This window comes from Apis laboriosa, unplaced genomic scaffold, assembly GCF_014066325.1.
Source record: "Apis laboriosa isolate Shangri-la unplaced genomic scaffold, ASM1406632v1 scaffold68_cov148, whole genome shotgun sequence".
Classification (NCBI taxonomy): domain Eukaryota; kingdom Metazoa; phylum Arthropoda; class Insecta; order Hymenoptera; family Apidae; genus Apis; species Apis laboriosa.
The window spans coordinates 4,459,336-4,487,324 of NW_025224135.1; the positions used below are offsets into that span (position 1 = coordinate 4,459,336).

Consider the following 27,989-nt stretch of genomic DNA (forward strand, 5'->3'; position numbering starts at 1 on the left):
TATTTGATTACATAACGTTGATATAGAATATTAGAATATTAATATAGATAACCTCAAAAAATATTATGGTACTTATGAACATCGCTAAACAAATAGTGCGAACAATGTCGAGTAAGTATTTAATTTTTATAAAATATTAGATTAATATAGATAAATTTCGAAAAATATATAATTTAATCTGTTTAACTTCTCCAATATTTTTTTCAGCATTTCGATTATCATTAGTACAGCTCGAAGTTCATGAAGTAAAAACCAAGAATATAGAAAAGGCAGTTTCATACATTTCAAGTGCAAAAAAGCAGAATGCTGACATTGTCGCTCTTCCTGAATGCTTTAATTCACCATATGGAATACGTAATAATTTTTTAACTAATATTTTTCTAATAAATATTTTTAAAAAATAGAACAGAAGATATATAAAATATTTTATTTGTAAGTATTTGTTTTTATGGAGATTGCATATTTCATTCAGTTTTTATTTTATAAAATTTCATAATATTTTTTTTATAAATACATTTTTAATAATTCTCAATATTTCTGTACTTATAAAACCAAATTTGTTTCGAGAAGTACTGACGAAGTTGTTGAGTAATAAACTGCCTTTCAAATGCATCATTCAAATTTTTTATTCACATTTTTTTTTTAATCATTATTTAAATTTTATAAAAAATTATATAATATATAATATAGAAAAAAATATAGTATAATATATAATATAGTAAAATATATAAAATATATATAAATATATAAAATATAGTAAAATATATATACATATATACATTTTGAATTTTTCTATATTTAAATGAACTATTGTAAATGTACTATTGAAAAAATAATTTTTTAAATTACGAAAGAATAAAAGAATAAAAAATTTTTCATTTTCTTTTGATGAAATAATTTAATTATATTTTATAGAAATAATCAACGCAAGAAAAAGAATTAATTAAGAATTAATTTAAAGAAAGAAAAAATAAATAAATAAATAAATAAGAATTATCAAATTTATTTATCTTATTATTTATTTAAATAAATAATTATTAATCAATAAAATTAAAAAAAATTTTTTTTTTAATATAATTTGCGGTTCAAACAAAAGATTTTTTAATTAATTGGAATATTGCACTGTAGAATACTTTCCTAAATATGCTGAGCATATTCCTGATGGAGAAACGAGCGTCGCTTTATCAAAAGCTGCTAAAGAAAACAACATTTATATAGTTGGTGGTACAATACCTGAAAGAGATGGTGATAAATTGTTCAATACTTGCACTATTTGGGGACCTGATGGGACTCTGATAGCGAAACACCGAAAGGTAAGCAATATATGCCTTTATGATAGCGAAATTGGAAATAGTGGAACAGAAAATGATTTTTTCTAGAAAATTGATGAAAAATGAATTGAAAATGATTGAAAAATGATTATTCTAGAAAATTTCTCGTATTCTAAAACCGATATAATAATTTGTATTCTCTACATTATATTATGATAAAGAAAATGAATATTTCTTTCATAACAGAAGTAACAGAAGTTTTTTTTATAAATTAATTTTAATATTTACTATATTTAATTATTATATAATTAAATATATATAATTATATAAAATTATAATATAATTATATAAAATTAATTTAAATATTTACTATATTTAATTCTCGTATCAAAATTATCAGATTGAATGTATATTAGATGTGTTGTACATGTAAATCTTTTTAATTATTTAAAAGATTAATATTTTATAAAAAAAATAGTGAAAAATAGTGCTTTCAATTGCTAAAAGTAAAAAATTAAAGAAAATTAATGATAAAATTTGTCAATAACTTCGATATTAAATTTTAAAAATTGTAGTAATATAATTAGGGTTTAATTTTTTATGTTATTAGATGCATTTATTCGATATCAACATTCCTGATAAAATTATTTTTCGCGAGAGTGATTCACTCAGTTCTGGTAATTCTTTGACAATGTTTGAAGTGAAGAATTGCAAAATTGGTATTGGCATTTGTTATGATATTAGATTTGAGGAAATGGCACGCATTTATCGAAATAAAGGTACAGTAACCAACTAAATTTGGTTTTTTTATATATATTTTTTTATATATTTTTTTCCTTATATATATAATAAAGAATTCAGGTTAATGAGACTCAATAATATTATTTATATTATTTATACTTATTTTTTTTTAATTTTAATTTTTTATTTTCTACTAAAAATATGTTTATAATTGAATAAATATTTACTATATTTAATTCTCGTATCAAAATTATCAGATTGAATGTATATTAGATGTGTTGTACATGTAAATCTTTTTACTTATGCCATGGATGTGATTAAATATTAAGTTTCCATTATCGGTATTTTATTATATCAATGTATGATGAGTGAAAATTATTAAATAGTAATTATTATTAATATTTTTGCCAAAACATGAAAACGTTCATTAATAATTGAGTTTTTTCAATCTATATTATTAAATATTAATGAAAATCCTACCACATTGATTAATAAAACAATTAAATTTTATTTAAATATTAAAATGTAATTAATATATATAGATATAAAATAAAATCTTGCAATATTTGTTCTACATTTTAAATTTAATTTTAGTTTCATATTCTAAAATTTTTTTTTAGATTTTTAACTTCATATTTATAATAATTAGATTATTTTTATCTTTACAATTATCTTTTAATCTAATTAACATTGCAAATGTCAATTTTAATTTCATTAAAATTTTTACATTTTTGTAAATAATTTTTAAATAATTTTAAGAAAATATACGAAGAAATAATTCTATTTTATATCTGCATCTTAAAATTGTATAATTATAATAAAATCATTGTAATAAAAATAGTATATAAATATTATATATTTCTAAATTGTGAAATATTACAATAAATTGTGAATATTACAGAATTATATAACTGATATTTCGTAATTTCATATTTTCCATTTCTCCGGTTAGGTTGCCAAATGCTAATATATCCGGCGGCATTCAATTTAACCACTGGACCACTGCATTGGTCATTGCTTCAGCGTTCCAGAGCGAATGACAATCAATTATACATTGCTGGTATATCTCCGGCTCGGAATCCTTCGGCCAGTTATGTCGCATGGGGTCATACACAGTTAACTAGTCCCTGGGGAGAAATTCTTCATGATCTGGAAACTCATGAGAGCATGGTAGTCACCGATATTGGTAATTGACAATTTAATATAAAACATGAAAAGTAATCTAATTTATTTTTAAATTAATTAATCTATTTATTTTTGTTTTCTCTTTTTTTTTATTTTTTTAACATCAATTTATTATTTTAATAACAGATTTGAAAATTGTTGAAGAGGTAAGGGCTCAAATACCCGTATTTTATCAGAGACGTACCGATTTGTATGACACTATCTGGAAAAAAGATTAATTTTATACTGAAATATAAAATCATATTTTTAGTGTTTTAATAATATTATGTAAGTCTCTATTTTCACATATTATATTTTATTCATATTAAATGAAAATAAATAAAAAATACAAATAATTAGAGTTAAAATATTTTAAATAATAATTTTTTATAAATAATTTTGTAAATAATAATGCAAATTATAATAATTAAAAAATAATACTATATAAATTTAATTATTAATAATAAGATATTAATATCTATGAATAATATATTATTTATATTAATTGATTATAGGAATATATATACAAGATGTAATGTGATATAGAATCCATTTTATATTGCATCCAACGTATTATGTTATATCCTACATCAACAATATACAATTAAGAACACAAAAAAATATATATAATTTTAAATATCTTTATTATCAATTAAATAAATTGTTATAATCTGTGATGGATTTAAAATAATTATTCATACATGAAAGGCCTCTTGATGATTAAATGATAACCTCACAATCAAGGTAGTTCTCATATAATGGCCTACACACGATGAAACATTGCGTTTTTAGGTTTCATTTAGGTTTCATTTTTAGGTTTCATAATGTAAATTGTAGCATGTATAAATTAATATTAGTATATCGATTTTAGATGCAACAAACGATATATCGATTTAATAATTAATAAACTGATCCTAATCAGTGAGCAAGCCAGATATTGATACAAATTTCAGCGTGAGTAGGCTAATTATCGTATATATAGCAATATTAAATCTATATAAGTCTAAATATTTACATTTAAATAGATTAATAATATTTTTTATGTAAACATTAATTCGAAGTTATAAGCTTAGAGAAATTGGTCAATTAATGATCATTAATTCAACGCCTGTCTCGATAGAAGGTTAAAGAGAGCAAAAACGTGAAAACTCTGTTAATATAATAAGAAGAAATTCAGTCGCAATTCATTTGTCGGCTATTCATCAGCTGGAAAGAGTTCACATTATCCCTCGAAGAAGATAAGTAAGAATAATACAAATCATCATCTTCTTTTGTTTTTGTTTTCTCTTCCTTTAAAACAAATCAGATCGCAATAAAATGAGGGATGCCAAATAATCGCTGAACTTTGCGACTGAAATGAAGAAATTGCATTCCTTAATGCTTTTGACTTTAGATTTCTTATATTATACATGCTATCAGAAATTCGAAAGAAACAAAGAACAGAGCTATCGATTCGAGCATAATATATCTTCAAACAATATAATTTAGTTTATTTCTCTTTATATATTTACCTTCGAAACTTATTATTAATTACAATGATTTATTTTATTTTTTCTTAATATATTCAAGGCCAAAATATATTGTAATTAATCTATATTCAAGAATACGATATACATAAGTATATATATATAAATATATTTTATAACATATATATATATATATAATTTTTATTATAATATATATGATATAAAATACATGTACAAAGTTTGATTTAAACTTATGCATATAATTAAAAATTTTTTCTTTCGAATAAAACAATAAATTATCAATTAATTAAAAAGTTATTTTAAAACGAATGATTATGTTATATGTGTGAAAATTATTTAAAATCAATCAATCAATATCAAAATATTATAAGATGTTTCTTCTGAATAGGTTTTAATAAGACATCTTAAAAATCTTTTTTTACTTTTTTTTTATATTTTTATAATATAATAATATTAATTATATAATTAATTATTATATAATGTACGATTTCATATAATATAATATACAATTTTATATTGTAAAAATATGAAGGATAAAGATTAAAATTGGTATAAATTTAAAATAAAAATATATAGTATAAAAAATTAAAGATAAATAATATTATAATAAAATTTTGACCTCGAATAAGTTAAACCAATACATTTTTAGCTTGAATATTTTTGATATTAAAAATATTCAAACTTTACAAATAAAAATATATAGTTTTCTTTTTTCCAAATAGACATTTTTGCATATCATATTCGCTTTTATCGATGCTTTTACTTGAAATCTGCAATGCGTCTACTTACAATTTAAATTTACCCGGACCATCCGTTGAATTGACAGCCCTTTATAAATACATAATGAATTCGAAACATGCTGTACATTGTGCTTTATATCCCCACTTCAAATACTACTGACATTCGCGTCAAAAATTCTAATACAACGCCAATTTGTCACGTGTGAACATTGTTCTTTGCGAATTATCATGTTTTTATGAAATTTTCTGAATTCTTTTGCATTATTTAAAAAATAATGTTACAGAAATTTTACATGTTATAAATTATCAATAAGCACGACGATAAATTTAATAAAAAACAAGTAAGTTTTATAAGATAAATACAAGTTGATAACGATCATCTTTTTGATTTTTAGGTTATACGCATTGATTGAAAATAATTAGATATTAATAGATTGAAATCGTGATTATATTTTTATATTTTTTATTGGTCATAGGATAAGTTAATATCTAAAAATTAGATTTTTAGATCTTTTTTTTTTAGAAAAACTTATCGTTTTGATAATTCTGCTTTCATTTACAACGGATATTCTGAGTAAATAATAATAATCAATACATAAAAAGATTGAAAATTAAGCTATTGTCATGACAATATAATATTGAACTTTTGAGTTCGAATTGTATTGGACGTATGCTTATTTATCATAAATAATTTATTTAATACCCTGTACGACAAGTAGAATTATTTAATTTAAATTAACGGCAATTCCTTTAGACAGAATTTTATGAACAACAGTCTGTAACATTTATTGATGAACTAGTTTTTATTTTATAAAATATAATTTAATAAAAATATAATATAAATATATGTTTAAAGCGAAGAAGCTGTTTTATATAGAAGTCAAGATATCGAATTTTACATTGTATCAATTTTATTAAATGCTCGTCGTTCGAAATCTTAAATATAAAATAATAAAGATCTTAAATATTTTTTTCGATAACTATTAATTGAAAAGTTTTGATATCATTTATTAATATTAAAATCTGATTGATAAAATTTTATCATTAAGATCTTACTATTATAGAAAACTCATAGAAAAGGATCAATAAATAAGAAAATTGCTAATAAAAATAATATTAGAGTTAAGTATAATCAATATTTATTGTAATAGTTTTCAGGAAGTTAATAAGATTAAATATATATATATCAACTATTTTTTAATTTTTTTTTTTAAATTTCCGCATAGCAAATCAGAATTTCTAAATATTTAAAAAAGAAAAAGTTTTTCACGATATATTTTTTTTTTAGATATATAAAATATCTTCATTATCTTCATTATCAAATATATCGAAAGAAATAATAACATCTACAAATAACAGAAAATAGTTTATTTTTGCTTGGAAATACTCAATTTTTTTATGTTAATTTAGATTTCATCGCGATTTATCACATATTATAATTTAACCAATAAAAATTATTCACATAAATAATTTTTTAGTAATTTTTTAGTAATATTTAGGAGAACGAATTGTTGTATAATCTCTATGAAGCTTGAATTTGATTATTTACAACAAATTTAAAATCCATTTTACGCAATAATTGCTAACAATTTTGGTGTATTGGTTGCTAATAATATATAGAACTGGAATTAGTAGACAACAACACATAAGATAAAATATAAGATGATATAAGCAGAAAAATTTATCGATGATTAAATAAATAAATTAATATATTTATATATTTATTTTTCGGAATAAATTTTGTTTTCATTTATAATTTATTAATTTTTCTTATTTTATGATTAAAATTTTTTAAAATTAAAGATTTAAAGATTTAGATTTCTGAATAAATTAAATTGAAATTTTCAAATTTTTTTTAAATTTATTAAATTAAAATTATTAAATTTTTTTACCAATTAAAAAACATTAATTATTAAAAGACAAAAAATATTGTTTTAATAAAATGTAATATAACAAATATTCTATCTTCTATCATTTGATTTTTCATTATTTAAACATTTTCTTATCTTAAAAATTTTGCAATAATATATTTTATTTTTATGATCAATCAAAACATAAATATATATATATATATATATATATATATATATAATTGTATAAGTAATAAACATATAATATAAATATAATATAATAATAGTAATAAATATATATATGATATAATAATAATAATAAATATATATATATATATATATAATATATAATTGGGTGTAAATTTAATAAGTTTAATAGATTAAATTTAACAGAACAATATAATAGAAAAGATTTTAACTCAACAATAATGACAATTTAATCGAGAATAATAACATTATACGCAATATTACTAACATTCCTAGTGGCTTCTATAGAATATTTTTCATTCAAATGGAAAGAGAATTTCTGATTTTTAATCATCAATGATATTGATTTAGCACATAATTAATTTTAAGAATAGTTATATTTTTAATATTGAATGATGAAATTAAAAATTTATTATTAATAAATAATGTATATTATATAATATTATATATCATAATGTGAATTAATAATTAAAAAATTCATTAGATTATATTTCAGTTCAAAGTATGATTTATTTATTACTATTATATAAAAATTTTAATTTCTCATAATAGTTATAAAGTATAATCAGCACGCTTTTAGTTTATTTGATATTTAATAATAATTTTCCAGCCTTTATAATATAATATAATAGTTCACAACTTATTTATCAATTTAACTAAATCTAATCTTCGACTAGTCAGCTTCCAATTTCATTTATAGTATTATCTTTTTTGACAATTTCATATTTGTGAAATTATTTGTTATCATTTTATAATAGTTGAATATAATTGTTTATATTTCATCTTATATTTTTGTTTTTCAATTTTAATTAATTATGATTTAAATTATTTTTTATTTTTTTTAAATTAAATTATTTTTTTAAATTAAATTTATTATTATTTATTATCAATAATTTATTATCAAACATAAATAAATAATTAAATACAATAATTTAAAAAAAAATAAAATGAGAAATGTGAAATTATTTCAAAAAATTAGTCCATCAAAATGAAAAAAGAATATTGAAAACATATATTTATAGATGTACTCGTATACAAATGATGTTAAAACTAGGAATGTATGAAAACAATGAAATTCATAACGCCATCTAATGCTTTGTTCACATTTTTTCGAAATGTGAATACAGTAAAATCGCTGTGTTGAATATATAACGATATTCAAGAAACATAATCGTGAAAATAGTGAGTAATACGAAATTAGAACGAAATAAAAAATTCTTAAACTTTTCTCTAAAAACAAGAAAAATATAGTTTATTTTCAATTATTTTCATTTGATCTAGAATGTGAAATTCTGTCAATAATTTAGTTTTAAAAAAGTTTGAATCATTCTTTCTGATGAATAATATCGAATATATGTAAATTTTTAGCTTGAAATCAAATAATAATTATTTGTGATTATCAAGAAGTTATTATGATTATCAATATTAAATATTTAGAATATTTTACAATTCATTTAAGATAAAGTATTAGTTAAAAAAAAATAATAATAATAAATGTTTGATATAAAATAATGCAATTAAATGTTTGTTAAATTGTTAAATGAATTTATGTTAAATTGAATTTATAAAATTTATATGGTTTAATAATTCATTGAAAAATATATCAGTCCTAGGAAACAAAGGAAACAATTAGATAGGATTTCTATACTTCTAATTGTTTTGTAATTCAAATGCAATATTTGAATATATATATATATATTTAAAAAAATGAAAATTGAACGATTTAGAGGAACCAATTACTCTTGTGTCGATGTAACTTTAAAATAATTCACAGTGTATATATTTGTAAAAGAAAATTTATTATTGGATTGATACACTTGCAGAAACGATGTTCTTTTTTTCATATAAATATTAAATAAATGAAATATATGAAATATACATATTAGGTTAAATTTTTTTTCCATTTCAATCTTTAATTTGACGTTTTAATTTCATATGAGAAATTTTATAATTTGTATAATTAATTTTTTTTTATTTTCATAATTATCATATAATTTTTCAAAATTTTTTTAAATCGTCATGCATAAATCATAAATATATTATTGATCAAATAATTCAATATTAATATTTCAATACTAAAGAGTTTACACTCTGATTACATTATGGCACTTATAATTAAACAATATTTGTTTTATAATTGAATTGCTAGTTTATGTTATAACAGATCACAGATTTTATTTAATATTTATTCACTTGTATAATACCTGTAGCTACTATATCACCTGTAGCTACTATGTCGATCTTAATTTAATTTTTGTTCTTAATCTAATTTTTTTTAAATATTTTTTTTATCATTCAGTCTTTATTTTAATTTATATCTTAAATTAAAACAATATTGAAAACTTTAACATTATGATTGGTATATTTTTATGGAATTATATTTTCTTGAAATATTTAAATATAAATTTATGAACTCTTAAATGACAATTATAATAAAATATTTGCAAAATGGCAAACTTAATTATGTTTCAAAGAAATCGTCTCTGCTAGGTATCATTAATCTTACTATATTACTTTTATAAAATAAAAGAAGATATATTTTTTAAGAAAATAAAATGTCATTCATCAATTCATTTTGATTAGATCATTATAGTAGAAACCACAATTAATATAATTAATTATAAGATATATTAATAGCACGATTTAATAATATGACTTTAATAAGTTTTTGAATAAAGTATGATACATTAATCATTCTTCCAATAACTAGTAATAGTAAAGTAAAATCTTAATAATTGTTTGTAATAAGATAGGAAGCGAAGAAGAAAATATTGAGGTTAGGTTAACGTACGAATACGATATATTAAAATTGAGTCCACTATAACCCTTTCATTAAAATTCTATAAGATTATATTATATTAAATTTCATTGAGCATATGTCTGTATTCAATATGATTTTATTCGATAAATGTTTTACTACATCTATTAATTAGATTCTAATAAAAGCAGAAATAATTTTATTAATAGTAATAAAATATTTATTAAATCTTCTGTGTAATATTATATATTTATATATAATTTTCTATTTCTTTTTCTAAATAAATAATATTGCTTTGAAAAACTGTGTTTCACAAATATGTATATATAAAGTATTTATGTGGATTAATATATATTTTTATACATAGAAAATATGTATTTTTGTTTATAAATGCTTATATTTCCTTACTGCGCCAGCACAGATAATTCGCTTTGACATTATATTTTTGGATTTATATTTGAATATTTTAAAAATTTTAGACTAAGAAAACATGTAATTACGCTCGAATAAATGTCAATAGTAGCTATTAATGATTTTTGTGTTTCAATAGAGCTTTAAAATTTTGTAATGTGTATGATTCAATCCTTTGAGGCTACAGATCTTAAAAGTAAATTTATTCATTTATGCTCAATGATATTTGAAATTTGTTCAATTAACATTTTCAAAATTAATACAGAAAATGTTTAAGATAATATTAAATATTTTAAATTTGTTTGTAATTAAATATAATTTATGAATGAAATATATAAAATCAAATATAAAAAAATTCATTAAAATACTGAAAATATAAATAAAATTATATTAAAAAAATAATAATCTCATTCATCAAACAATAAACTTCCATTTAACTTTAAACGATCTAAAATTCTTTTATAAACCCAGATCTTTCCTTTCAAACAAGACATCAAAGCGTGCTCTTCATAACCTCAAAGGATTAAATTCAATCTTTCGATCAATTTTCGCTCATGTTGAAATTCGTTTCCACGCTTATAATATTATCTATCCCTTCTTTGTGCCTTATCCATGGCTTTTATACAACTTTATTATTAACTTTTTAAAAACTTTTTACAATTTTACTTCTGCTTCAATAATCGTTTTCATTCTATCACATTTTTCCATTTCTCGGAAATTAAATATGTTTGGCCAAAATTCATAGGCCATAATATGGACAATGGATGGATTTATTTATAATTAAGTAATTTTTTTCAAAACTTAATATATACATTTATTTTTAATATATACATTTCAAACAATAGCTCACAAATAATACGAATTTTAATATTTATGTTTTTTATTAAATTTTGAGAAATATCAAAACGAAAAGCGCGCGAAAATTTTGGAATTTATAATTTTTTTTTTAAAACTAGGCTTTTTTTTTAAAACTTTGAATTATTAAGGAAAAGTAAACTTTGATAATAAAAAAATTAAAACAACAAATTGTATTCATGTTAAATTAAGAATCATTTTATGAAAATTTTATATCTTTTAAAAAAGAAGAAAAATATTATCAAACAAAAATTTTTCTACTTAAATGATTTAATAATGTTATAATATTAATGAAATGTAAATTTAATAAATCTCTTTAAATCTTTAATTTTAAAATTCTCTATAGGAAACTATATAAATTTTCAACTATTTTTTAATCAATAAATAAAGATCTTGAGAATTGAATATTGCTGTCTTGAAATACCTCAATTAATCGACTAATACGAATAGTTCTATGATATTGCAGAACTTATTTATTGCATTCCTGTAACACCTCTTTTTTCTTTAATACATAGAATAGAAATTATAATATTAAAAAAAAAGAAATAGAAATAAAAAATTACAAAAAAATATATATTTTATTAATAAAAAATAATCAAAAATTTTTTTCGATATTATTAATTTCTTGACATTAAGAAATTCATTTAGATGTAAAATAAAAAAGTTTCATTTTTTTCTTTAAATCAGAATCATGAGATAAACTTTTTAAGACAAAATTGTTATCGTATCATTTGATTACGGTCTCATTAAATCAAACGTCATAGTTAAATTAGAAAATTGAATAATGACTAATATGAAATCATCTTAGTAGATAATAAGATACATAGTAAGATTCTCCGGACAACAAGAGGATTAACTTGTTAATGTACAATGTCATTATTTTCATTTTGATTGATATAAAAACTATTTTTCTAACATTACAAACTTAATCAATCAACCAGAAGTTATCTTTATAATGTCATAATGTCCTTTTTAATAGAAATAATTAGAAAAAAAGAATAATATTAATAAAATAAATAAATAAGGATTATTCAAGGATATATTTCTTCATCAAGTTATCAATAGAAAAAAAATATTCCAAGTTTATCAATTCCAATCGATTCTCGAAGTACTTTTCTCAATCAATTATATCAATTATAATAGCAAAAAACTTTTTTAAAAATTTTAAATTTGAAAAATCTTCTATAAATATAATATGATATGATAATTCTTCGTCAAACAAAAATCCAAAAAGAATTTTTCAAAAAGATCTATATATTGATTAAACTATAAGTTGATGAACTAAAAAAGAGGCGAGGCGTTGAAGCATCAAAGTCGATATTTAGCCAAGCTCTCGACCTTTCCATCCGATAATCATGATCGTAATTCGAACGAACCATTCAACGGAACGATCACTAATATGTACAGAATTTTTTCAAGCATTTTTCATCAATAAATCATCGTTTTCTGTTACGATTTTTTATTATGAATAATGAAAAAATAAATTTTTGAAACGCAACGACATTATTGCCCTCTAGGAATTTTTGTCTTTATATTCTTGATAAATATTTGCGCACTTATTATTGCTCATCTATTGGCTAAGAAATATTCCGCGAGTATGTCAAATTTGATGTAAAAATTTTTTATGGAAAAAATAATTTTTCTTGGCAACGATGTTCCATAACTTCGAAATCATTGATTTGATCCCTCTGATGTTGTCTTAAATTAATTAATTTTATCTGGTTTTACTTTAATTCTGTTAATTCTCATTGTTGTAGAAACTCGATTTATTATGTAACTTTAAAAACGAAAAAAATTATTGTATAAGAAGTAGTAGTCTATATTTCATAAATGTTTTGCATTATTTTTATTAATTATTAATTATTTTTTTGGTCACATAATTGTTTCCCTTGTTATTTCTTTCGTTTAGATTTATAAATTTATCATAATTTAAATTATTGGAATTAATTAAAATACGGCAGAGAAAAACGTTTTTTTATTATAATTTATATAATTTTATTTAACTCTTTACTTTGTAATATGAATTTTTATTGTAGATTATAATCAATAATTCAAGTAGAAAATACACACTGTATTCAAGTAAGTATATACGTATTTTATCGTTTTTCATTCGTAATAGCAATGAAAGAATTCGAGAAATATGTAAGTATAATATTAAAAAAATTATGAAGCAAGAGGTTATAAAGAGATATTAAAAATAATATACTATAATACTATTAGTAGATATAATATAATCTACTAATTTGTTTTTATATCACTTTATGAATCGTTTGTTAAGCATAGAAATAATTGTGATGATTAATCTATTTTTTATTTTACGATAGTTTTTTTTAACCATTTCATTTAATTTATTTAAATTGTTAATTTATTATGCATTAAATATTTGTAAACAAAATAGCCATGTTTCATGTTTAAAATAGAATTTTAATTTCCTACATGTTTCAACAGTTTTTGTAAACTATTATTATTATTATTATTACTATTAACAAGGAGAAACATATGATAAATTATTATTATTATTTTCATACTTTTAATATTATCCAATTTCTTATGTTTTTATTTTTATTTAATCAATGATGAATAACAAATATTTAATTCATAAAAATTTAAATTTAGGAAGTATGCATATACCATTATATCATTTTGTGCATATTTCCTAATGAAAACATCATAAAATGTAAATAAGATTAAAAGAATAATTTATTAAAAGAAATATAATAATATTTAAAAAAAACTATAACATTAAGTAATAATCGTCTATCTATATAGAAATAAGTCAATATTATAAAGAAGCAAGTTAAATCCCAATCCAATTTAATTTAATCTTGCCTATCGGATATGAAATCCATTTGATTTATAATTTATAATGAACCCATAATGAAAGAACAATAAAAAAAATTTGCAAGAAATTTTCATAATTATAACACGCTATTTCTCGAGGTATAATCAACAGGTACAAACGCGATGTTTCATCATCACATTATATCGTACCTTAATCCTTTACTGGTCCATATTTGTCGTTGACATTTCATAATGATCGAATTCCATCGACGACGCCATCTGGATCCTCGTTAAAAAACTAGAACGCTCTTAACAGCATTATTAAGCCCATCAGCCAAAATATCCCTTGTTCTTGAATTCTGGAGGAATCATTTGCAATAATCAAATCAGGCCCTGTCCAATTCGTATCAATATCATCCAGACACTCGAATTCACAGCATCGTTCGCCGACCCGAAACTTCTTGCATCTCTATGGCAAAAGATCGATCAATCGTATTAGTCAATCGTCATCCAACGATTCAAGAAATCCAGGCCACGAATGGTAATGAACTAAAGGTATGAAAAAATGCGATATATGCAATCGTAGTAAGAGGAGATAAGGATGAGTACAATAGAATGAATTGAATGACATTTTGAGGACAATTGATTCTTCTTTTGTAGTGTATGTGAATGAATTGCTTCTGAGAGGTTAGATGCGGAAATTGACGAGTTAGCAATAAATTAAGAGAATATTTCGGGTAAGTGAATTATAAATTGATTTTGATAGTATTATTGATGTGGTGATATTTGATATATTATTGATTGTGGATTAAAATATATTTTATAATTATAAAAGCGTATTCTAATGATCGTAAATAAATAGAGGTTATACATATAGTAAAATAATTAAAAAATTGAGGAAATAAATTATAATTGAATAAACTTCAGTAAACTAATTTTGAAAATTTAAATTTGTAAATTTAAAATAAGATTTTAAATTTTAATACATTCAATGATTAAGAATCAATATCGTTCTATTGAATTTTATTATATGTAACAAAATTTATATATATGTATAATCAGTAGATTTTCGTAATAAAATTTTGAAATGATGCTTAATTCGCATCACGATTTTTAAATTTTGTTGCATCTCAGTTCAAATAATTTTTATCGAAACATTTATTTAATAATTTATATCTAAGTAAATTTTTTTTCACTTTTTTTTATTCCAATTGCAACACAAATAATTACTATTATAAAATTTTATTATAAAAATTATAAAATTACTATTATAAAAATAATTATTACATTTAAATGAAATAATTTTTTGATTTCAATATCGATTCATCTCTTTACTAATTTTAAATTTGTTCATCATATTCCATTTATTGGTTTCACGTTATCGACCAATATGCTTTTAATACTTTAATTATCTCCTAATAAAATATCTCCTAAATAAAATATTGACATCGAATTGAAATCGCGTTAAATGGCATAATCTTTTTAGTTTCTCTCTCTTTCAAAACAGGTTTATCCATAATATATTATGGTTATACTTTCAAGATCAAAAATTCAAAAAATCATCAAATAAAATATCATGTTTTACATGTTCTATTTTCGTCACAAAAATGGTACAAGTAAAGTATAAGAACAATTCAATATAATTGGTTAAAGTTTGACTATTAATATGACAAGTACTTTGTTTCGGAAAACATGCAATTCGTCAGTCTCGTCGTTTCTTGTAAACGAAAAATATAGTCGGACGAGATTAGCATAAAACTTGTCGCATGCGATCAGGTGGCCTGAATGTCGAGTAAAAGCGGATAAAGCTACGTGATTCGAGGCGTTTAACTGAAAAGTAATGATTGTAACCAAAGACGAAATATATGGCAATATTATATTTCATAACAAATAACAATGTATACAAGATGAAGAAAAAATCGAGATATAACAAGGAACAATATTTATACAAAGTCTTTTCAACAATTATTTCTGAACAGATTTCTTTTGTCTCTTTTTATCTCAATAGTTATTTTTTTATTTTTACAGTAGATATTTATAAAAAAAAAAAACTTATCACTGAAAATCATATTCAAATAATATAAATAAAAGATGAAACCGGCATCAATTTTAACAGATTTTTTTTATCTCTTAGCTATTTACTCATTTTTTGCATAGAATCGATATTCATAAAAGAAAAATTTATTATTAAAAAAGTATATTGATTGAAAATGAGATTATTCAAACTTTCTCTAAATATATCCACGATAATTATTTACGACTAAATAACATGAACGTTTTTGCAACATGAAGCAAAGAAATAGGTAACATATTTGAAATAGGCTAATGCAAAGAAAACGTTTGTATGTGATATTGATTTTATGCTTTTGCCACGCAACGCGGAAATTGCGGAATTTGAATTTGCACTGCAACGTTGACGTTACGACAGCAATTATATTATATATGTGTATATGTATTAAAAAAGTTAAGTATCAAACATCGCACAGACTATATAAAGAAGTAAATCCGGTAATCCTTCTATTGAAAATAGGATTTCCTTGATTCAAGCTTAAACAAGAGGAAACCTATGAGAATTTTCTTCGATATTCTTCTTCACTTACGAATTACATGATACGTAATCTCTCCCAAAGAATACACGTTGTGACAAGATGCAATTATTATTAACAGGATTTTCAGAGTAGAAATATTTCAGAGTAGATTGAAAATATAAAGTCTGAGAATAAAATCTTCGTTAAGAGACTTTTTGCCTAAAAATAAATATTTTTACGCGAATAATTTTGTATTATCTATTTTACTTTTTAAAAAAATTATTATTACTAATTATTAAATAAGCACACATATGCTTCAAAAATTGATACTTCGAAATCATTATTCCTCAATATAATCATTATCCAATTTATTTTCGCATCGTACGCTCGATCCATTCATTGCATTATCATAATCTATATTCATCTAAATTCTTCATTTTGATTGAAAAATCACGTATTTCCATGAATATATTATATTTCAAAATGTAGCATTTAATTGTGAAGTAATTTCAATTTTTTTAAAAATAAAAATTATTCTATTTTGATTGAAATATTTCCTCTTATTAAAAATCGATTAGATATTATAATAATAAATAATCTGTTTTTATTCAATTGAAAAAAACCTGAGAAAAAATACGGCAGTCATAGAAGCACGATTTTACAACAAGAATCTCATTAGGAGTTTGAAGATGTCACATTGAATGAAAATTCAATAAAGTGAATATTAACTATATTACCGATACCAATCGTGTTAAGACAATTCTTAAATAAATTAGCCTTCTGTTTATGGAAACTTAACGAATGTCGTCAGCATCTTCTATTGATTTCTGAGAATATTTTTCACGAACGAAGACTTTGTCCTTTAAGGCTTATTTTTATCGCGCTCGCATGAATAAAATTATACAGATTATATTAAAAGTGTATTAAAAGTTTATTTATTATTTATTACATCATCGATTTATTAAGAAACAGATGAGAATAATCGAGTAACGTAATTCGATGAAGTTCCAAGTTCCATAATATAATACAATTTCTCACGAACCGTAATTTCTCGAACGAACGAACTTTGCTTCCCTGTGATTAATAAAAAAAAGAATGAAAAAAAGGAAAGGAGGAAGAAAACGATGGCCTAGATCGAAAGCAATGGTTGTGATCCGTAATATTTATTATTCGTTTGTTCGTTCCATGTCGCGCAAGAAAAGTCGAGATAACTGGTGAAGCGAGTGAATAAATCTGCCATCTCCCAATGGAAAAATATTCATTAGCCCGAAATCACACATCGCTAATTTCTACTTTTTTAAATGTCCTATCTGTTCAGAGGAGAAATTGAAAAAGAAAAAAGAAGAAAGTTAAAGAGAATTACCGATACATCGTTTTTGTTGAGATCAACTCGTAATATTTTCTGTACAAAGATGAAAAGGTGGTTAATGAACATCGATTGGTTGTTTTCGATATGATTATAAAAATGTACATGTACATATGTATATAAAAATCTTACATCATAAAATAAAAATGGGAAAAATCCAATTGTACAATTTCTTTTTCAATTTGAATGATAACTTAACAGAATTAACTTAACAATAAAGATTAACTTAACAATAAAGTTTTACAGCCCTTATCTGCTTCATCGACTACAAATGGTTGCTATGTAAAAAAATCTTCGCTGATTAAAAATTCCAAAAGATAGAAGTTTGGAGCTCGCCATTGAAAACAGATTTAAACCATCGTTTTAATTTCATTTAATTGAATTACTCGCCAATTTCACGAACCATGGACTTTACAAGTGTGGTGCATTCAAAGGTATGATTTCCCTTTTTTCCTTCTTTCACTTTTCAATCTCTAATTGATCCGTTAATTCCACGATATTTTTAGATCACTTTGCAAGAATTTGGCTCATCACGTTAAATTTTCAATTTTCAATCAATTAACTTATTTTTTTTTTTATATTTTATTTCAAATTTTATTAAATTCAATATCTGATTAATTTTTTAGAATAAAATTTCTTGTATAAATATTGTAAGTTTGGAATATAAGGCAACGTGTGAATAACGAATCGTTAACCTAGTTTCAGTAAAAAGTACGTGCATATATACTGATCCCTGTAACGAATTCGACACTCCAATTATTATAAAGCAATTTCTCGAGTAATTTTTTTTTACACAAATGTAAATGGTTCCAAAATGGTTGAGAAAGCAAGAATAAATTTGCATCTATCGATAGATAAAACAAAACTGGAATTATTAAACGAAGAATATTCTATAAAATTATATTTCTGTCATAATAAAAACTGAAGAGTAATTAAAATGGACCAACACCTGTAAGTTTTTAATAATAATGACAAAAGTAAAAAAAAAAAATAATGAAAATTAATTTGACAAGTTTGATAATTAATACTACACTTTAATTGTTTCTACTTGCAGGAAGTGCAGGAAGTTTGTTCTTAAATGAAAGTACTCACGTAAGGTGGTGTGCAGAAGATGGATTGACACCACATTGGTTCTGAATGATAACAGACGCAGAGACTGCAAACCGCAGGTCCTGGTACATAAAGGAGACCGTGTCGAACGATCGCTCCTTGGAAATCCGTACAATTCTCCTCCAAGGCAGCTAAAAATAATTTTCATTTGAATGTCTTCGATACTTGGTTGCATGCTCAATTGCACGTATTGTTAATTACGGAAAGCAAAATTATTGTGCGCGCTAATTTTTGTTCGATAGATCCGCATTGCAGTTTTCATGGAATTATAGATTTTATTTAATATTTTAATAACATTAGATCCTTTATTGAAATATAATAATATTATATTTAATCATTTATATATATATAAAATAATAATATTGTTATATCAAAAATTTTTTTATTTAAGATTTTACGATCCAATCTTATAATCTAACATTATAATATCGGGTAATTATTTACAAAGATAGTTTCTGATTTTGATGATTTTTTTTAAGTATTATTATCACCACCTTGAGTTCTGAAAATTGGCAATCATTGTTCATTAAAAAATTATGAACGAAAATGTTTTTTCAAAATAGTTTAGTGAAGTCAAATTAGTTTTGATTTATTATAATAAATTTATTATAATAAACAATTGATAAATAACGACAAATAATTAAAAATAAATAAATAACAATCATCAAATAAAACTATCAATTTAATAATCTTAATAATATATTAAAAAATATTAAGAGCGGAGAACGATTGATCACTTCATAAATATTTATCACTATAATATCATTTATATAATACAGAATGTATACAATTAATTAGAAAATAATTGTAATGAAAAAAAAAATTCAGGATCTCAAAAGGAGAATTGAACATGAGATATATATATACGATCCACGTGACGATATTATAAATGATTTCCGTCATTCAAGCGTGTTTGAATTTATGAACACAATCGAACAATTGATTGACGAAAATTATTAATTTCTGTCTCTATCCTATTTAACATTGGAACAAGATCGGATCGTTTCGATTCGCGCGCGATTAACAATTAATTACAATGAATAGTTTTCAATGCAATATCGATAATATTCGATAAATGAACGCAAAGTCAATTGATTAAATTCGGTCGAAGTTATATTAATTAATATATCATATAATACTTATTCGAATAATATGTACATCTCTATACGTATTAAACCGAAAAAGATTCCATTTATTCGAAATTAGAAATTTGATAATTATTGTGTGAAACTTTATATAGAAAACAGGAAATTTTAAAACAAAGAAATTGTTAGAATTTTTTTTTATATAATTATATAATTAATTATATAATTATATAATTAATTATATAATTAATTATATAATTATATAATAACTATAACATAAAGTAAAACTTATTATTTAATAATATTCAATTCACTACATTATGCGAGTATATACTGAAGCTTTAAATTAATTTAAGTATAACAATACAGAATAATAATTAAATACAGAAAATAGAACATGTAATTAATTGAAATTCGAAATTTTCGTGATGTACATATCGAAATTGATTTTACCTGTATATCGATTACAGAGCTCTTCAACTTTCAACTTACCGGTTCTCGACGGAAGGAGAAGAAGAAGAATAGCGGACAGATAGAATACCCACACGAGTATTTTCGAGTAGAGGCTCGAACTACTCTTCATGGTCCTCGATTGAGTTAGCCACAGAAGATCAAAGAATGATGTCCACCAGGGAGGCTAGATAGATGAAAAGTTATTCCAACAACCACTGTGCATGCACTGCAGCGGCCAGGAGTATGTTATCTGCGATAGAAATCAGAACACATTCGTTTCAAGTAGTTGGATCAATTTCGCGTGGGACTATTCTGATTGATACTAACGCGGGATAATTGCTTTGTTCGCGACCTTAACCGGCTGCTTGATTGCCTGTAAATGTCTGAAATTGTCACTTGGACTCTTTCCAGATTAACAACTAAGCTTTTTTTTATTTTCTCAGAATTAGAATATATCATAATGCTTCTCTTTTTTAATTTTTAAATTCTAAATTATTTTATTGTTTATTTTTTTTATCAATTTTTATTTTAAATACCTGAAAAGTGTTCAAATAATATCTATTTTATGTTATTAATTATTAATCTAGTGAATTATTAATCTACAAAAATACGAATTTTGACAATATGTAGAAAGTTCAGATGAAATATGGTACTTCAAAAATTGAATGGATCCAATGTTTCGTTCTTTCTTCTCAAATTTTGACCTCAGGATCGTAATCGCGATCGATTAACCTAACAATAAGTAAGAATGCAACAAGAAAAGACTAACATCACTTGTTTAACCTTTATCGTTAACGAGACGATCTTTCTAAAAATAATGCAAATAGCGGAATATCAAACATTTGAACTCGGGTTTAAATATTCATGATTGGCACATGAAACACTGATTATTATTCATCGAAACCAATTATTCAGTTCACTATTCAATTATTCACTAGTAATTTAACTAGCCAACTATTATGTCTATATATTGAATATGTTTTTTTAATTTTCACTTTTCTTATATAATTTAACATATAATTATTTTAATTTTAACAATTAATAATTTATCATACTATTTATAAAAAACAATACATAAATGTAAGGATAAACTTAAGAATAAATTTTTTACAAGTTGTTTTCGAAATAATTTTTTCGTAGGCTCGGACATCATTTTCAATATTATTTCCACTGAAAAAAACAATTCCACAAGCAATTTTCGAGAATTTTACTCTCATATGTATCCACTACTCTAAGAATCAATTTTAAAATTTTAAAAAATAAAAAGTAACTATTATAGCAATATGGTTAAAATTTCTTTCTAGGAGAAATAGTCCTTGACAATCACAATACTTTTGCGTTTCTTTATTCCTTTGATTTATGAAATTTACGAACACTTTCAACACGTGTCTAAAAATCTTGAAAACCGAGTAATAAGTAGTTGCGTCGTAGTTTCACGCGATAACAAACGCTATGTGTGACAACGCACGCTTTTCCAGCATTTTAAAAGCTTTTTTCTCCTCTTATTTTTTTCTTAACGAGTAGAACCGTTTCCGCGAGAGCAAAAGCATGGAAAACATTGCACGCTGACAGTTCTGTATCGCATTAACATTAATGGCCCGTTTCAGAAAATTAAACTTTCATTTTTATCTTCATTTTTTTTTATGTATATATTTGTTTATTTATTCATGTATTCTGTTAAGAGCAAACAAAAATTGTAAAAAAGTATTTTACAATCGATAATGGTGAAATTAACCTCTTTTCAAACTCGTTTTTCATTTCTCGAGAGAATTTTTTTCAATACAGGTCAGTGAATTTTCATTCGATTTAACTGATTTCATCCATGTTTTACCAAAAAATATTTTTATCAAAAATTTTCGAATAGTTTCTTGAAAATTTGTTTAAAAAATATATAAAAATAAAGTAAAAATAAGATAAAATTAATATTCATGTTTTATATTTTTTTTTGTACTTTATAAACTTCTCATTAAAAATTCGTAATATTTATTTATAACAATTTTTTCATTTACTACGATACGAAATTATATTATTTAAAAAATTGAAAAATATGAAATTATATGCTTGCTATTATATAGTAAAATGTTGTTTTATGCAACAATAGCATTCTGACCAATCTGTCATAAAAAAAGAGATTAAATTATAAATTAGATTAAAGATAAAATACTTATATACATATTTTCATGAACAATTTAAACATTCATATACTTATATATTAATGGAAATTTAAAAAAAAAAAGATTTAATATAAAATTTATCTTAATAATTTTTTTTTTATTTTATGAGAAATATTTTGCAATATTCTAATTTATAAACAAGTAACTTTTGAATATTAATATAATAATTTAGCTATAATTAGACTAATTTGTGATTGAAAAGTAGTAATATATTGAAATTAAATGTAGACAAATATTTTCAACGATAAATTTTGATTCTTTCTTAATTAAATTCATGCCTTTAACCAGAATCATATTGTTTAAACGCTTTCATAGTTTTTTTTTTTTTTTTTTGATGTCATGTACTTTTGTTATCGATTAGATGACATCTATGTACATTGTCATTACGTCAACGAAGCAAAATATTTATCGTAGAAAAGAAGACTAAAAAATAGAGAACACTTTTATTATTGCATTTTTGTAAATAATAGATAAAATCAAAGATAAAATCACTAATTTTTTATAATTATATCTATATAACATAACTATAAACTTCATTATGTTAATTAATTAACGTCTAAAGCCTTGTTTAATTTTTGTATTTCTTTTTTTGCGATAGGTATTTAATTTCCAAATTTTTTTTGGAACTATTATGTATTAAAATCTCTCGATTTATCCAATCTGATAAAGGTCGATCAGCAATCTCGATTTATTTCAATATGGTGTAAAATAGATTGTATCAAGAACTTTCAAAAGTCGATGCGATATTAATAGAGATCAATTATTTATAGATAGGTTTTCTATACGGTTAAAGCGTATCACCTGGTGAATTATCGAGTTTCTGGAATGCGTAGGATGACAAATGGGATTGCTATAAACGGGTTCATTACTATGTATATTCATGATTCGAACAAATAAAAATACAATAAGTAATAAAAAAGGAATATTCTGTAAACTGTCTTTTCAATTTTTATGAATTTATATTTACATTAATGTAGATTTATAATAGATTTATACAAAATAATTATATAAAATTATATTAAAAGTTCAGATAAAAATAATCATTAATTATATTAATTATTACAGCAAAAAAATTAATTTCTTCATTAATTTTTAAGATCCACTTTGTACAACAAATAATTGGGATTTTAATTTTGTGGAATCAATTGATATTGAAGAAGCTCTATAAGTATTTAAGTAAGTACATACGATGACTCTTAAATGTAGCAAATTATCAGTCAACATTCTTAAGAAAGCTTTTAAGACTTAAGAATTTAAATTGGATAACACTAACTCAGGTAAATGACAAATTGCCCTATTCTTTTTATTAATATTAATAAAACTTATTAAAACTACCCTTTTTTAAATACACAGGATACACATTTGCACTTTGGAAAATTAAACTTCAAATCTTCAAATATGTCTAATCTTCAAACTTCAAAATTACTTTAAAATACAAATTAAATAAAATTTGTAAGGCTCAGATAGAATTTTTAAAATCTACAAATATCTAGCTGTGATAATCAATATCCATATAATTTATTATTTATTAATTTTGCATCAATGTAAAAAAAAAAGAAGAGAAAAGAAGGAAAAGGAAAAATTGATTGGAAATTAACTCATGTTTCAATTTATTGTCACAGGATCTTGTTACAAAACGAATGAATCGACGAAACATGCTTTAAAATTGTCCAAAATGTAACAATGCTCGAAATTGATACAAATCGTCGATCCATAGTTTGAATTAAAAAATGGAACGAAATAAACTTCACCAACTTTGAATTTACAACGATGATCGCGATTTATATAGTATATACTCTACTGTTGAATAGTACAATGGGTATGTAAGACAAACCAGTTATATACGCGATTGCTATCATCTAATCTATTATTTATATATTACACGTTCACAAGGCAAACGTTTACCGATATAGACGATGTTTTCCGACTTCCAACATAATATTGCTTACAATTTAACATAGTATGATCAATCTGAAGATTATTTTGAAAATAATAATATTTTTTAATCAATTGAATACAAATTATCAAGAAATAATGCAACACTTTGTTCACTTATTTGATTGTTATAGAAATCTTTTTAAAATTTAACTTTTTAATGATATGATTTTTCTATATTTTATTTCATAAGATATTTCATTCAAGAATTTTTTATAGATCAAAAATAATCCAGTTCCAAACCATCCATTTCTCGACTGTCAAAAATAACGAGATAAACAAAGTATACACAATTTTTCTTAATTTATAATACAATTGTACATACATGTATATGTTAAAAATAATGAAAATAAAAGATAAATAGCAATGAAGCAATGAAGATAGAAAAAAACATTTTATTCAATATGATTATTATTAAAAAATATATTGGAAATTTCATATCCATACAGCATTTGTACTTACAGAACCTTGAAAATAAATTCTTAACCCAAATAGTCGACCTCGATACTTGAGAAATTTTGAGAAGCTGACGTCAATACCAATACTATCGTTGTAGTTATCATTTTGTACTAAGCTACGTTAATTTTATTTAACGAAATTAATTTACATTATATGAAAATACTACACTACATAAAATAAGCGAAAAAAAGAGTTATTTCATCACATACATATTTAAAGATATACTAAGTATGTAAATACGTACTCTTAAATATAATATAATATAACGTACAAATACGAATATGTAGTTGCATATATAACGAAGTGGTTGAATTTAATTATTTCTCGACTTTTCAGGTATCAAAATCTTCTTTTATTGAACATTGAATATATAAAATATATAAATCATTTTGCACATTAATTAATCTTGCACATAATTATATTAATATTATATATTAATATTATATATTGTAAATTGTGACTTTATTTAATTGCACTCATATTAGAAATTAAATATATATTTCAGTTCAAATTTTAATTTATATTTTATCTCATTATAAATTGCTATCAGTAATGCTTACAATGAAATCTTATAAGCAAATCTTATGTATATTAGAATGTCTACTCTATATTAAAGCTCTATCACTGAATCACGACTCTGCCATCTAGTGATTAAAACTGGTCATTTAGAGGTACTAATCTGAAGTGATGGATAAATGATGGATTGAAAATGTCATTAGAATCATAATTTCGTGTTAATTTAATTGATCTTATTCATAAATAAATATATATAATATTTTTTATAATGTATTATAAAATGCGATAATTAAAATAATTGAATACTTTAATTTTAATTTTGTCATCATTTTTAAAATTAATGTGATAATTAAATCTCAATGATAAAAAAGTGAAATTATCATTGTTATAATAGAAATATTCATTTTTATATATAACAATCTTTTCGAAACATCATAATAATCTTAATTTCATTATTAATTTAATTATATCATTATATTAATTCGAATATAAAATAAAAAAAAAAGAATGTAAAATATAAAATAAAAAATTTTAATCTTTAAGAATGAAAATAATTTTAAAAAATAATTTTGAAAAAAATTTTTTAAAGATTTTCAATTTACGCGTTTCAGTTTATAGTTTGTACATCGATTTAACTTTGATAAACGAATCAAATTAATTTAAATTTATTTAGTTTATATATATATGTAATACATAATAGTGCGATGTAACACATGCGAGCGCGTTAACAGACGAATTTAAATAATCATTATATAAGTAAGATGGAAAAAAAAGAAATAATAAAAGCATCATTTTAGCCATTGAATTTATTAAATTATTATTATATAGAAAATTTATATTAATTTTGTGCAACAGTAAGATAAACAAGAAAATCTTAATTATTGTAAATACAAATAATTGAATTTGTAAAGAAAACATATATCCTCCAAATCATTATTTTTATATTTATTATATTACATATATATTTATTATTATAATATTATATCAAAAAAAGTTTATTCAAGTTTTCCAAAATTCTAAATTTCTTTAAAAGATATTTTAAAAGATATTTGGATACTTATAAAATGGTTTATAAAATCAAATCATCTTCTTCATATTTATAATTACATCATTTTACGAAATTTAATTATATTAAAACATTTTATTCAGATTTTTTAAACTACTTTAAATTACTTATTAAAATTTTTTAATTTTCCTTGAAAAAATATTTTGAATGTTACAAAATTTTTAATCCATCTAAAAAAAAAAAGAAAAAAGAAAAAATAGTAAACAATGAAAATAAGAAAATTAATTTCATTAAAAAAACAATTTTAATTTACCTCGAAAGTGCATCACGTCGATGTCTCGATCATTCCTCGTGTATCGCAGTCCATGTGTCCAAACAATGTATATTCCCTTCAAATAACAAAGATCGGAGCAAACAATTCTCTTCTTTTACGACGAAATCGGATATGAGAAGAATGATAAGAAGAATAATAATCGTACAATAAAGTGGCGATGTATAGGCCGGTTGTCGGAAGGAGATGCACGAATAAGAAGCAAAAAATCATAGATCGACGCGACCGTATGCCGTTGACGGGCAAACAGCGACTAACCGAAGTGAACTCTGTCGCAGTGTGAGCACAGGTTGCGTTCGCGGGTCGATCGAATACCTTTCTGCGCCTCTCCTCGGCAGCGGCGTCAAAGCCAACTTCGACGGCCGCAACGCATTGATGCACCTGCAGCATCAGTTATCGTTTTTGACTCGTCCATGATATGCAGTGATTGCAGTCAACAATTTTTCTTGCGAATACTATTCTAAGGTACTATTCTAACAATTAATTGTTCGAAAGTGTGAATAAAAATGTCGTGTACAGCGTTCGCAATAGTTTGGAATCTTATCATGTTATCTGGGGAATTTAAAAAATTATAGCGAAAATTGAAATAAAAAATTTTATCTTAAAATTTAAATATTTTGCAAAATGCCATTTTAATATTCTTATTAATTATTTATTTTTGAAAAAAATAATAGAAGAATTTCCGAATCGTATAATGATTTGATATCTATAATTTATCTTTTCATCATATATATATATATATATATATATATTAATCAAAT

The 27,989-nt window shown here is 22.5% G+C and overlaps 2 protein-coding genes and 1 long non-coding RNA gene across 3 annotated transcripts; 1 reads left to right on the forward strand and 2 right to left on the reverse strand.

Annotated features, from left to right (window-relative positions):
* The first annotated feature begins 55 nt into the window (after nt 1–55).
* Nucleotides 56–3,857, forward strand: LOC122718707 (omega-amidase NIT2). Its single transcript, XM_043943982.1, has 7 exons — nt 56–111; nt 208–354; nt 1,129–1,313; nt 1,882–2,050; nt 2,965–3,198; nt 3,324–3,464; nt 3,692–3,857. The coding sequence occupies exons 1-6, from the start codon at nt 66–68 to the stop codon at nt 3,413–3,415; spliced, it is 873 nt and encodes a 290-aa protein (XP_043799917.1). The 5' UTR covers nt 56–65; the 3' UTR covers nt 3,416–3,464; nt 3,692–3,857.
* LOC122718708 lies at nt 3,798–5,754 on the reverse strand. The gene is made up of 2 exons (XR_006347446.1): nt 5,453–5,754; nt 3,798–4,527 (listed from the first exon to the last, which is right to left on the reverse strand). It is a non-coding gene; the product is annotated as an uncharacterized LOC122718708 (long non-coding RNA).
* Nucleotides 5,755–14,166: 8,412 nt separating this feature from the next.
* Nucleotides 14,167–27,454, reverse strand: LOC122718744. Its single transcript, XM_043944044.1, has 4 exons — nt 27,211–27,454; nt 20,847–21,057; nt 19,252–19,400; nt 14,167–14,734 (listed from the first exon to the last, which is right to left on the reverse strand). The coding sequence occupies exons 2-4, from the start codon at nt 20,935–20,937 to the stop codon at nt 14,564–14,566; spliced, it is 411 nt and encodes a 136-aa protein (XP_043799979.1). The 5' UTR covers nt 20,938–21,057; nt 27,211–27,454; the 3' UTR covers nt 14,167–14,563.
* Between the last annotated feature and the right edge of the window lie 535 nt (nt 27,455–27,989).

Bases quoted from the DNA above. Each gene is read 5' to 3' on its own strand.
- LOC122718707 (XM_043943982.1), top strand. From the start codon at position 66: ATGGTACTTATGAACATCGCTAAACAAATAGTGCGAACAATGTCGA. The intron at 1,314-1,881 runs GTAAGCAATATA...TTATGTTATTAG, and splicing joins TGATAGCGAAACACCGAAAG to ATGCATTTATTCGATATCAA. The intron at 2,051-2,964 runs GTACAGTAACCA...TTCTCCGGTTAG, and splicing joins ACGCATTTATCGAAATAAAG to GTTGCCAAATGCTAATATAT.
- LOC122718744 (XM_043944044.1), bottom strand. From the start codon at position 20,937: ATGAAGAGTAGTTCGAGCCTCTACTCGAAAATACTCGTGTGGGTATTC. The intron at 19,401-20,846 runs GTAAGTTGAAAG...AATTATTTTTAG, and splicing joins TCTCCTTCCGTCGAGAACCG to CTGCCTTGGAGGAGAATTGT. The intron at 14,735-19,251 runs GTGAGTACTTTC...CTTTTGCCATAG, and splicing joins TCTTCTGCACACCACCTTAC to AGATGCAAGAAGTTTCGGGT.